Consider the following 13,658-nt stretch of genomic DNA (forward strand, 5'->3'; position numbering starts at 1 on the left):
TCAAGCATGGTGGTGGGAATGTCAAGATCTGGGGCTGCTTTTCCTCCTCTGGACCTGGACGACTCCACATCATTAAGGGAACCATGAATTCTGAGGTATACTAGGAGGTTCTTGAACAGAACGTCAAGCCATCAGTCAAGGAGTTAAAGCTGGGCTGAAATTGGGTCTTCCAACCAGACATCGACCCAAAGCATTCAAACAGATCTACCAAAGAATGGCTCAGGAGAAAGAAGATTTGTGTTTTGGATTGGCCAAGTCAAAGTTCTGACCTAAATCCAATCAAGATGCTGTGGTAGGACCTGAAGCGGGCAGTTCATGCCAGATGCCCCTCAAACCTCACTCAATTGGCTGAGTTATGTAAGGAGGAGTGGGCAAAAATCTCTCAAAATAGATGTCAGAGACTGATTAGTGGCTATATGAGACGTTTACTCCAAGTTATCACGGCTAATGGAGGTGCCACAAGCTATTGACTGAAGAGGTTCACATATTTTTGCACACATGAAATTTGAGTTTTTTATTATTTGGAATGTCTTTATTATGAATTGGGGTTTAGATAAAGATCATTTTCATATTTTATACAAAAATAATGACCACCCCTGTAGGGTTCACAAACTTTCAAGCAGCACTGTACATTCATAAGCTTATGAAACTGGTTACAAATGTTTATATTATAGTAGCATATGCACAGTAATAGTAAAATGATGATGGTCATTTAAATGGCATACAGTTATGTTACATTGGCATCGCCAGGGAAACCCCATTATTCCACAGTAACCTTTACTCATCATAGTGGGCGAGGTAATGACACTGAAGGTGAATCATATGTAGGGATTAAAATAGTTGGCTTTTTCACTGTTCTGGATTTTCATTTCACCTTTCTCAATAAGGACATGAACATTGAGTTTGAAGATGTTTGAAATGTATTGCATGGTTAATGTGCAGGTTGCTGAAAGATCAGGCGCTCAACACACACATTTTTTAATGTACTTGGTTTGGTATGATATAAACTTGGTCAACAGTCTCCAATGAGAAATAGTGAGGTTGAATTGATGCAATGTTTTCAACCACCAGCTGTCCTTTTCCTGTCATTGTTGCTGATAAGCTACGACATATGGTTATGGGAATGGTTCAGTGGAAAAGTACTTTTAGATTTCAGTCAGTGTCAGTGACAGTCTTTCTTAATATTGGGTAAAGAAATGTCTCAATGTTTTTTTCAGGTACAGTAAGGGCGACAGACGGCAGCATCTGCATCCTGAGAAACAAGAGAGGACTGTTACTGTTACTGTCTTTCCCAATGCCACTGAATGACAGTTGAGTTACTGAATGACATTGATTCAATCAATATGGATCTGTAAATGTTTTACTACATTCCTGTTTTTTTTCCTCCCTTCAAAATCTATGACGCATATAACCAGCAGACCTGTCATTTAGAATGACACGCCTATGGGAGTGAAAACTTAGCAGGAGGACTCAAGCCCAACTGAATGGGAAAGATGAACACTGATTTGATTGGGTCCATCTTCATTCAATTGCTGTGCAGCCATATCTTTGGGCTTGAGGCCAGTAGCTATTGTTGGAGTGCGGATCACAAATGTAACCTCTTTTGAGGACATAATAATTACTGACAAACTTTGGGATTTTGCTGTCCCTTTCAGGTTGTAATAAAAGTGTATTATACTGTACAATAATGTTACACACTTGCCAACTATTTGTTTTGTCTTGAACATTTCAATATAAAGAGAGAGAATTTCTTGCAAAATATAGAATCGTTGACATTAGACAAATACTTTTCTCTACTTTTTTTTCTACTATTGCTTTTTTCGTGTCATCATCAAAATGGTGTCAAAATGGTGTCATCATCAAAATGTCATCATTATACATTAAGTTGCGTCACATAATCAAGCAACACTGTTCACCACTTCCCCAAGCACTAATGATTTCAACATTGAATGTGTCATCATGTTGTGGTTGTTGCCAGACAGATGGCCAAAATGTCTTTCCCAGACAAGTTTGCATGCCTCTAATTACATTTGCCCTAATTTGGACAAAGGTGTTGCAGAAGACTTAGAGACTTTGAACAGAGGAAATCCCCTGGATCATCAGCTCTTCCCCCTCTTCAGCCAGTCACTATGAAGCTGTCCTTTGCAGTCCAGTAACTCATTTGCAGGACCTGTTCTGATGATGTATTTGAGTTGAGGGTCATATTTGTACTGGAAATTCCCCTTGAAGAAGTAGACAAACCCTGTTCAGAATAAAAAGACAGTTGAAGATGTGGAATGTGATGACATTCAAAAGGCTTGTCCCATCTTTATGAAAGTGGATGTGGTCATGTTTTATTCTATGCATTCACGCATCATGAGATTCAGTAAGGACTGAGGGATGAATTTGTTTCCAAAGAAGGGATCAGAGTATCTACCCTCATATAAGATGACTGCATCCAGGGGTGTGTGAACACCTGGCCACTGCTGGGCTGTGGGTTCAGGAGAACCGTTATCCATCCTGCCCTGCACCTCATCATACCTGGAGAACATTTAGAACAACCCTCAGGTGAAGATAGACAGGTGAGATGGACTCTCCATTCTAGTAGAATTCAGCCACAGCCTGTTCATACCTTTGGACAGGACAGGATGCTCCGGTTGATACAATAGATATGTATCTTGACATGCACATACAGTATGACCAATGAACACGTTGTACATGACCACATGACTCACCATGAGCTGTGCCAGTGTTAGTGAACTGATAGAGATGAGGAGGTCTGTTCCTAAAGTGGATTCTTACTATATGGAAGTCTAAGGTGAGTCTCAGATAGGTCATAGGAGTACTCCTAGGCACCTAGAAATTGGAGGACAGTCTCATTGTAATGCATGGAATGTAATGATGAATGGTATCAAATACGGTACCTTATTCCATTCCATTCCATGCATTAAAATGAGCCCATTCTCCCATTTCTACCTCCACCAGCCTCCCCTGGGAGTACTGTACCTCCAGCACTCGTGCCCAGTGAAGAACACAGTGAGGCGGGCAGCACGGAAGTGAAGAGCAGCATCTATAGACTGCACCCTGGGAGGGAAGCCAAAGTCTGAGATGTTTCTGGGGTAGCCCTGGAGGCGATCTGTATTCTGCACCACCCAGTACTGGGACCCTGAAACATACACAACAAGTGGAATTGGCTTTTATCGGTCAAATATAATTTGGAGTCATCGAACATCTGATATCCAATAGATCATTAATTTCCTACCAGATTTTAGTTGTCAGTATTGAATGTAAAATGAGCTGCTCCATTAGTCATATACTACCTTTAAAGAACAGCATTTTGTCCAACTCCACATTCTGATAGGCAGCATCGATGTGAGGGGGAATATCTGACCACAGGCTGGTTATCAGAGTGATCCTTGTTTCCTCAAACTGAGGATGTCGACGCCACAAAAATCTGACAAGACATTTAGCACTTCAACATCCTAACAACTCTCAATATTCCAATTGATTTTGTCATCGTGATGTCTGATTCATGTATAAAATGATTGACTACAATACCTGTTGATGATCCCATAAGGGATGGGTCATTAATAAATGTTTAATGTATTAATTCATTCATTCATTCATCCATTCATTCATTCATTCATTCATGCATTTTGTTCATACCTGTCCTTAAAAAAGACAATTTCCTGTTGCAGTTCCGTCACAGCATCAAATGACAAATCTGGGTCACATTTGTTGGGTGTTCTTGGAGGAGGCCTCTTCAAGAACATGGAACTGTAACTGGGATTGATGCCTAAATAGGCATGAATTAGATAGAAGGGCCGCAACTTTCAAATAAACACAAGTGCATCTTGTCTATGATTTGCATCTTTCAGTGACATGCTATAATGTACGCAAACTACTGTATAAGTGTGGTAGTTGATAAAATACTCATTAAAAAGGCACCCAACTCCCAACAAGACTTACCATACATATCTTGGACATCTTTCACATCTTGGAAAGAGAGCTGAAACTCAGTTTGAGGGACAAAGTTGTACACCGGGTACATGACGGCCCCTGGGTCAGATGAATGCGGAAGGCCTAGAGCATGTCCAAACTCATGCACTGCCACAGCAAACAGGCTGAAGCCTACAGGAGAGATACAGTAAGACTGTCCATATCAGTACCAAAATAAGACAATGTATAATAATCAAGTTCCCCTGTGTTCTCATTATAGGGGCCTACCTGTGGCGTTGAGAGTCCAGTCTTCCTCAACGTCAAAGTGTACGTCCCCACCGATGCCATCCCCAGGCAGGAAGGCATGGGCCAGGATGCCCCCCTCACCATCAAACGGCGAACCATCCTCATGGTCTGGGACAGACAACTCAAACTTAAAACTTAAAAATGCCCAGCACATCAAAATGTATCCAAGACATTCCACAACAGGGCATTTACAGTGTATGCACAGTAGGAACAGTGCTGGTCTGCCTCCCTAGAGCTCACCACCACCCCTGAAGCAGATGTTGATATCAGCGTCCCTCTTGTTCCTCCGGCGGAACCTGATGGTGGTGACCTCTGCCCAGATCTTCCACGCCTCCCTGAAGGTTCTCCTGACCCAGGAGGACCTGATGACAGGGCTGTAGCTGGAGATCCTGTGTATGAGGGGAATATGTCACTCATCTTTCCTCCTTCAGTCATAGTTCACTATTTTACACCTTAAAGTCAGATGGTTCCCGACCTTGAAAGTAGTCCATGGGCCAGGAGTTCATGGTTCAGATTTGTTTTGTATGGGAATGATAGGGTACCAAAGTTCAACATCTCTGGCCAAATCACCTGAAATTAACTTTCTAACTTGATTGGAAGTTACTTTGAGGTGATTTGGCTATTTGAACAACTCTGAACCATGGATTACAGTTTCTCCTTCAATAAATTACTTTCAAGGTAAGGAAACATTTGACTTTAAGGTGTAAAATAGTGAACTATCCCTTTAACCTTCCTATTTGAGCTCAACTGAAACACAAAGACACAGTGGCCACTGTTGGTGTCACTAATCCTGGGTTAGAAGGAGTTCCTATTGTCATTAGTCAAGGAGCCTTCAAACTGACTGAGAGGAGGGGTCTGATAAGTGCATCCATTGCAGTCATACAAGGTGGTTTATTGTCTCTCACCTGTAACTTAGTGTTCTGTTTCTCCAGCGCACCGTCCCTCCGAACTGCTCCACGTCAGACAGGCCACAGCGAGGCTTTCTCATGGCAGCCAGGGTCTGCCCCGTCAGCTCCCCGCTCTCCCTCAGACCAAAGAAGTGCTGCATCGCCCGCACTTTGTCCTTGAGCTCTGCTGGCTGTACCGCACCAGACTCTGCAGCCCGCCTCTGTCTCTCTGGCTTGGATTTGTAGCTATAGAAGTTCTTCAAGTATGCCTGAAAATAAATCATTCATTCAGCTTGCAGAATGAATGTTGGCTGCGGTCAACACAGATACAGTGAAGGAGAACATCCATGGGAGTAAACTGATGTATCATAAGATATGTTGTACTTTATATATATAGATAATTCATAGAGATAACAAGTTCATTGATAGTCAGAACTTCGTATCATATTCAAGACTAATAATCACAGTCTCCGCCAAGTTCTCTGAGGTATTAGACATTCCATTGTGTGATGTTGTGTGTTGAGGTTCTTTCCATGGAATTACAGTTGATCAAACTAAGAGATAATCATAGGTTAATACATGGATATCATACATTAATACGTACATGAATGGACCTTGTGGTTATTATCTGCTCAATTCTGAGTTATGTGCACAATTTGCCCAAATGTCGTAGTTCCGAAAGGTGCCTTTAAACTTTAAAAGAAACATCTGCAGAAAAAAGTCGGTGTTCTCCTGTACTTGAGCATGTCACCAACTATATGACCGCCGACTACATATGCATTTAAATTTTTTACATTTAGCAGACACTTTTATCCAAACCCGACTTACAACAAGTACAAGTGAATCATCTATCCATCAGTCATCATAAGCAAAAATCTTAAGCAAAAATCATGAGCAAAAATCAGAAATATACTGGACCAATCTGAGGGGGCATGTGCCCCTATGGGAATAACGCCACTGACCGTACTGTATTGTACTGTACTGTACTGTAATATAATGCATTTGGGCAATATTCAAAGAGTGACTGAAAACCTTTCAAAATCCAATTCAATTGTAAAACCCAAAAGAGGAGTCATTTTCCCATATAAGTTGCTGTCTTCAGAGCACTCTGGCTAGTACAGTTCTTGCATGTTGCATCACTGACAGGTCATCTCATAAATACTGAAGGGTTAGGTTTTTAGGTAAACTGGCATGATTGACCTGAGCCAGGCAGCCCACATCAAACCACAAAGATAAAACTATTGAAAAGGGACTGAAACTTGACTTCTCATAAATCAAGCTTTACCTTGCACACAAAAATAAATCTACGAGCCTCTCTCATCTCCTCTTATGAGGGTTTACATCCTACACATCAACTCAGAAATACCTCTGCAAACTCCAGTTCAGTCTCAGAGGGTCCTCTCACAGGTTGTCCAGGGGGTCGGAGGGGAAAGGTCATGAGCAGACCAAACTGCATCAGAGCCAGGAGGCCCAGCCATAGTGTCCCCATGCCTCTTGTAGGTGAGCGTCACACCAAGTCCAGTCTACTCGGAGACCTTTTGCTCTCTGTTACCATTGACAGCCTTGCATGTGGAGCAGGGGCACCTGGACCAAAGTATTAATTATGTGTGAGTGGTCCTGTCCCAACAGGACCAGCGCAGGAGCTCCTCACACACCCGGGTCTCTTCAAAAGTCATCAAACAACAGTAAACATGTACAGGAACCCCCAAATATACGGTTTCCTCACTCTCACGTCAACAACTGGTTATTATGAGTGGATTTGCATACAAGGAGGTATGCAGCGGTTTATTGAGAAGGTATGTTATAACAGTGTATGATTGTGGGGTGAAAACCCAGATGAACGCTGAGATTGGGTAACAGCCTGCGGATGCAGAACAATATGGGTGCACATATAAGGATTCAATTGTTTGGTAATTGACTAGACTAGACTTGCCAAATTAAGCATTTTACAAAACAAAGGAAATGCTGATGGTAAAGATGATAATAAATAATGTGATGTGGTTCTCCTGGCATTGATAGAGTTAGAATTGTGGGTATAATGTGACGCTTTAATGGCCATTGTTGAGAAATAGAATCTTGAGGCGTCAACTAGTTCAACTGCTTATGAGCGAATATATTGTAGTTGTTTTGCTCCTGCACAACACATGAACTACAATCCAAAATGTTATGAACATTCTACCCCTTACTTAAATAAAAAGATGAACAGCGTTTTCATATACAGGTTGATTCTGCATGAAATGAGGAGGCGTGGGAGGACAATATACACAGTAATCCTGGCAAGGTAAACGAACTACTGTAGTTAAACTGATCTTTGGTGTAGCCACAGTGTGAGGTTTTGGACATATTGTAATATAATGTGTCCTCTAAAGTTTGCTGTAAAAGGTTTCACTTAATGATATGTGCTACATACTGTTGTAGTAACTGTGGTATCAACATTGTACATACAATGTAACTACTATGTAACTGCTATGTAATTACAGTCTAGCGGTATGACTTATTACACAAGTGGTTATGCGATTAACGTGTTATTATTATGTAGTTACATACTCAATGTAAAGTGGTACCAACGTTTCCAATGTACATCTGTGAATTTAGAAAAAGATATGATAAGATAAGATATGACAATATGGACATACTATAACAATATATCACTTTTATTGTAACTACTACTTCAGGTGTTGATACAATGTTTTCCTAGAGGGCATGAATGAGAGGACCTTTCTTGGAAAAGCGATGAGATCATGCATAACACCATACAAACAAAGAAGAAGACTAATGGAGTTACTCAGAAACTCAAGCCCCCTGCGAACCAATCATTTGGAGCTTGACAAAAAGTAATTTCATAATCAGAAAAAAAATTATGAAGAAAGAAAAGGTCTGATCAGACTTTCTTAACAGATTTGCATTGGGAACAACATCTTATACTACTGTATTGAAAAGCACACCCAGTTGGATTGAAAAGAGAATTGTTTATTGTTTATGCTTCTGCTGCAAGTCAGAGACTTGTAAGGCAGCCAAAACGATCACAGTAGAAGTCTCTTTTAATTCCCTTGTCTTTGTTTCTCAATAGAACATAGCCCCAGGGAGATACATATTTCATACTGCACTGATCTCTGCTATTTACTGAACAAATACTTCTTACTGTACATCTCACACTACAGTACTGTACTGTTTGTCTAAATACAAAGAAATAGCCTTCCTTTCCTATGCCTCTAAATTCCTCACTAATCTTAAAAAGATGGTTATGGTAAGAGTCAATAGAAGACATATGGTCTCCAGTCTTACAATCGTATGATTGTCCTATCCAGTGTTTAGATTCTAGCTAGATAGAGAGTGCTCTGGAAAAAACGGATGTAGATAGACCAGAACACATTTCAACTGTAACTCTGGTTATTTCCCAAATGACTCAGTTCCTAATTGGCAAGCTCTCAATAAGTGACTGGGTGACACCTGCATGCACAGCTTCACACAGATCTGCTCACAGCAGGAAAACGGGGGAGGCCATAATCTACAGTCCCAGTCTTTACTGGCCGGTGCAACTCATGATGAATCAATACAAAAGAGGAATCATTGACATGAGTCTTTGCTAATAGTTGTATTAATGCATTCATTACACACAATAAAATATTGGGTGTGCCTTCTGGATGTAGAAAACTTGTTCCAATATGCCCTTAGGATACAAATGTACTGTGTGATACGGCAGTATGTAAGGCCTGGTGACGCTCTTTCCCTATGACTGCAATTAATTTAACTGGAAATGGTGCAAATTGCTTAAGACTGTGCTTACCGATCTTTCACCCCATTCAATCCAACAGGATCTTTGGATTAAGTGAAATGAACCTGGGAGCAAGGGAGCAATGACAAGAGACCAAATGAAGGGGGAAGTGGAGAATTACATCAATTAAAATGTTTGATTTAATTCAGATTTCATTGTGAGTCACAGGCTATATTCTCCGGTTGTTTCCAACACATCCCTAGATTACATATTAACCCAAATACAATGTTCAGTGCACTACGACCCACATTCTCCCTATCGATACTAGCCTTGGAGCAGGGTGTGTTTAGTATGCAGGAAGTGTGGCAGAGGGACTCACCATGAAAACATACTGGGGTGTTTTCCCTCTTTTCCACACAGTGCTGCACCTTACATACTCTACTAAAACTACCAATGAACATTCATTACGTTATTTCATTTGTCATGGAGAAAAAGTATATACAAATATGGGGCCTATTCTAATAAAACAGGTGACCAGGCTTCTGGAGTACTAATTGGAAAAATAATTCCATTGTTGCAGTAAAACAAGAAGACACCTTTTGGATTGAATAAGGCCCCATATAAAGCAACATCAATAAGTAGAGCGTTCATCTGACCTATATAATCCCTAACTATGACAAACATTCAAAATAATAACTGAACGTGGATACAAATGCATTCGATCCTGAAGACCCCAAAGTGGAAATGTGCTGTAGTGATTGTGAGTTTGTGATTTGACTAAAAGACAGATGTATGGGCTGTATCATCATTCCTCTGTGAAGTAACTCTGTCCTGACTTGCCTCTGTACTGTAAACATTCTGCATTCTTATACAGTATGTCTACTTCAGATATACCTATTTGTGAAATAAGAGTACATTTAATTTAAAAGTTTCAGACTTGTCTGATCGATAAAGGGGATGGTGACTAAAGTTATCATTTTGTTTTTTGTAGATGAATCATTGTGCTGACACTGTATAACACATAGGCCTATGACCAACTCAAACCTTCTGTTTTGTTTACCTTGGCCAGTGCTCTGTGGCGATTTCAGGGCCCTGTGGTGTTATGGTCTCATGAAAACACAGAAACAGACATCAAATACTCCTACACACTCTACCAGTCATGTCACACAGAGTTAGGAGTGACTCACTGTGTCAGATCATAATTTTACAAGTGGGGCAGAGTGCGTCAGTATGTCTGTGTGTGTGTGTTTTGCGTGTGTGCGTGCATGTGAGTGGGCAACAGGAAGCTAAATGTGTTGACTAGGCAAAAACACATCTCCAATACATGTAATTTCAAGAGGCTTTCAGACACTTAAGTTTAGCAAATATTTACATTTACATTTACATTTATGGCATTTAGCAGACATCTTTATCCAAAGCGATTTACAACAAATAGATTTGTTTAAGTAAGTGAATCATCTATCCATCAGTCGTCATAAGACAAAGTAATCAATGCTCAGACCAGGGGCCATAGGCAGTCGTAATGCTAGAAGAAGGAATTTTTATTTTTTTATTAACAGGAGAAAAACTTGTACAGGGGGTAGAGGGGGTTAAGAAGTCATTAGGATATAAATTATATTATATTATAAATATTTGCACTTTTTTTTGTATGATTAACCATAGGCCTACAGTATCTTAAATCTCTCCACAAACAGAGGTTGGTTTAGGGCCATTTGTACTGCAAAATCTGTGAATGAACTCCACAAATGTTGTTCACCTCAAGTCAGGGTTAGGGTTAGTCAATGTACATCAACACCTCCCAATCTCAATGGACAATAGAGAATCACTGGAGCATTTATGAAAAATGCCATGTGCAGTTCTGTTTTGGCGGTAAACCAGCCAGTGACGCAAAACACAGGAAAGCCTCAGTAAATATCTGACACACCTTAACACTGCATGACCCTTATCGCTGACTAAGTGTTATCCTCCTCAATTATGATAAAATATTAAATAAATGGTAGATATGGTATCAAAAACATTAATCATTGATAGTGTCATTACATCCGCCTCTACAGAAGCATAAAGTGTAGAGGTGTGTTTGGCAGGTTTGTTCAAAGTTGACATTTTGCCAGTTAGACTACTCTGAAACCCTGGGTCTCAATTCTGAATGCGTTGTTATCACCTGTCTGTTGTAAGTATAAATTGATAAGAAGTTTGACAACCAACACGTATAAAAATATTCTAAACATGTTGTAAAATTGTATGGATGTAACCACTAGCCTAAGAGAAGATGTTTATGAATGATGAAGTATTAGATTGTAACATAATCTTTAATCAGACAACACAGGTTACGAGAGATGAATACATAGCCACATCTTGCAATTCAGAACCTTGGCAGGGCCATTTCCACTGGCCTCGTCACAGTAGTCAAGTGTTACTTCATGTTGCTCTTGTTGTATAGAACATAACCAACACTGTTAATGCCACCTATAGTAACATCACTTTGTGTTGTATAGAACATAACCAACACTGTTAATGCCATCTATAGTAACATCTTCATGAGACAGTAGACAATAGGAAGCCACAGGCACAAGTTTGTATAAATGACTGTTACTTTGACATTCACCCTAATTTAAAATGGGCTCCAGTTAAATAACTGGGGATGAAGGGGATAATGAAGAAGACAAAAAGTGATTTTAATCAGTTTATACAGTTATTTATCATGAACATCAAGGCAGCTTGGATTAAACTACAAGGAAAGAGATAAGGCACCTCCTCGACAGCTGCTCACCACTCCAACTAGCAGCGATTTCAAGGTAATAAATTACATTGTACAGGAGGTCTTAGAGCCATATCTTCTCCTTCATATATTGTGCTTAACATATCAGCATTCAGAGTATGTGTCCCCACATTCTTGAAACCAATTAAATTTGAGGAACAAATAATCGTTTGAAACATACTGTAATACCAATGTCAGTCTAGCTGACCGAAACACTTGTCTTAACAGACAATCCAGCACGTCGCCCTCCAGATGGTCCACATATAACTCATCTATCGACACCTACCGTATTTAAGTTAATGGGTTTTACTAGTATTTTAAATGTTTACATTTTAGCATCAAAGTGACATGAAGTTACAAATTGATAAATCCCAAAACCTTTCATTTTATAACATTAAACCAACAAGTTAAAACTGTGTCCCTATGAACTATACAGTAGCATGCTTTATGGCAATGAAAATAACCTGAACATGAAATGGCAACCCATGCCATCTAGTGGCTAAAAGAATTTAGGAAGAGTCCAAATCCATAACTAAAAGAAATTATATGTATGACATGTGTGATACAGTATACAATCATGACAGAAAAACAGAAACAAACAAAAAATCTTATTCTTGAGGCATAGGTCAACAACAGATCAGACAACAGATGAATATTGAGGACACATTGTAGTAGTGATGTTCTGTAACTGTAGTACAAATCACATAGGTGGAGGTAAGCTCTCAGATGTTCATACAGACAGCAACAGACAGCAACAGACAGCAAAGAAAGGGGGCAAACATCATAAGTACTGTAGCTGTGAGCTAACTCAGAGACAATTCCTTCAAACCATACTTCTTGAACAACACCAACACATCATTTTAAAAGTAATAGCATCAAGGTTCTGTAAGCACTGGAAGACACAAATGTAAGCTACTGTACCTGTTTTCATTTCTATTACACAAATCATTTAAAACATGGGTATAAATGTTGGCATACACAAAAACATCAACAACTCTCGTTCATCCAGTTCCTTCCAGACAAGTAGTAGTTAGAAGAAGAACAGCAGCGTGTCAAGACACCATTTTCTCATCCCTCATCTTCATTTTTTTTTGGCAGCAATATAGCTTGTGCAGATATCAAGATTTTAGGTTAGCCTTCTTGATACGAGATATTTGTTATTGGCAGAGGGTTTTGTAAAAGAATATAAAAAAAATAATAACCCTGTTGCCTTGCATTTCCCACTATGGTTTAAAGTAAATGTCACTGTCATTGAGTGATTTCAAATCCTTAGCTGAAGTAGTGTCATCTCCCTTCATGTCGTTAGTGCTCAAGTAAAACATGAATAATGTTACATTTACATGTGGTGAATCTCAGAGCAACTTCAGATCTTGGCATACATAAAACATATGTAATTTAAGTAATCCTGTATCATTCCATTACAGAGGGCATACTGGCCAAGACAACTACTACTACTACAGTAGAACTACTACTACTACTACTACTACTACTACTACAGTAGAACTACTACTACTACTACTACTACAGTAGACCTACTACTGTACTGTATGTTGTTCCTGCTGGTTCCATTTCAGTCCCATTTGTGACCAGCACTTACGTACAGTACTACGCCCAATTCCTTCTGAGAAGGATGTGGATTACCGGTAGGTAGTATATAGTTTCCTACTCTAAAATCTCCTTAAATGTAACCAATGAGAAATACAGTCTTCTCATGCCTAACAACTGACATTGTATGGTTCCTGAATGTCCAAAGGTTTTACATTGAATGCTACAGTATGACAGATACGCTTATATGATTTTTAAAAATTATACTGTATATGATATGCAAATTTAAAATGTCACTTTCAACATCACAGAGCAAAATCTAAAAAGAAAAATGATTCCATCCCATGTCAACTCTCAACGTTATACTGTACTTGGCAATTCCTCACAGTGCAGAACCCAAGGGTCCCCAGGATGGTAACTTGGGGTATGCCTGCCCTCTGGTTGTGGGGTGTCTCCCACTGCAGCAGAGGGTCGGAGGGGGGGAGCGGGGCCTTGGCAGGTCTCTGTGCTGATGCCTGTGTATGACAGT

The 13,658-nt window shown here is 39.8% G+C and overlaps 1 protein-coding gene across 1 annotated transcript; it reads right to left on the reverse strand.

Annotated features, from left to right (window-relative positions):
• Positions 1 to 2,099: 2,099 nt before the first annotated feature.
• On the reverse strand, positions 2,100 to 6,600 carry LOC310801278 (collagenase 3; the record flags this gene model as incomplete). Its single annotated transcript, XM_083665272.1, has 10 exons — positions 2,100 to 2,242; positions 2,417 to 2,520; positions 2,986 to 3,145; positions 3,300 to 3,433; positions 3,646 to 3,775; positions 3,949 to 4,110; positions 4,207 to 4,332; positions 4,465 to 4,613; positions 5,130 to 5,380; positions 6,478 to 6,600. The coding sequence occupies 10 exons, from the start codon at positions 6,598 to 6,600 to the stop codon at positions 2,100 to 2,102; spliced, it is 1,482 nt and encodes a 493-aa protein (XP_083521398.1).
• Positions 6,601 to 13,658: the final 7,058 nt, after the last annotated feature.

This window comes from Argentina silus, assembly GCF_951799395.1.
Source record: "Argentina silus genome assembly, chromosome: 2".
NCBI classification, from domain to species: Eukaryota; Metazoa; Chordata; class Actinopteri; order Argentiniformes; family Argentinidae; genus Argentina; species Argentina silus.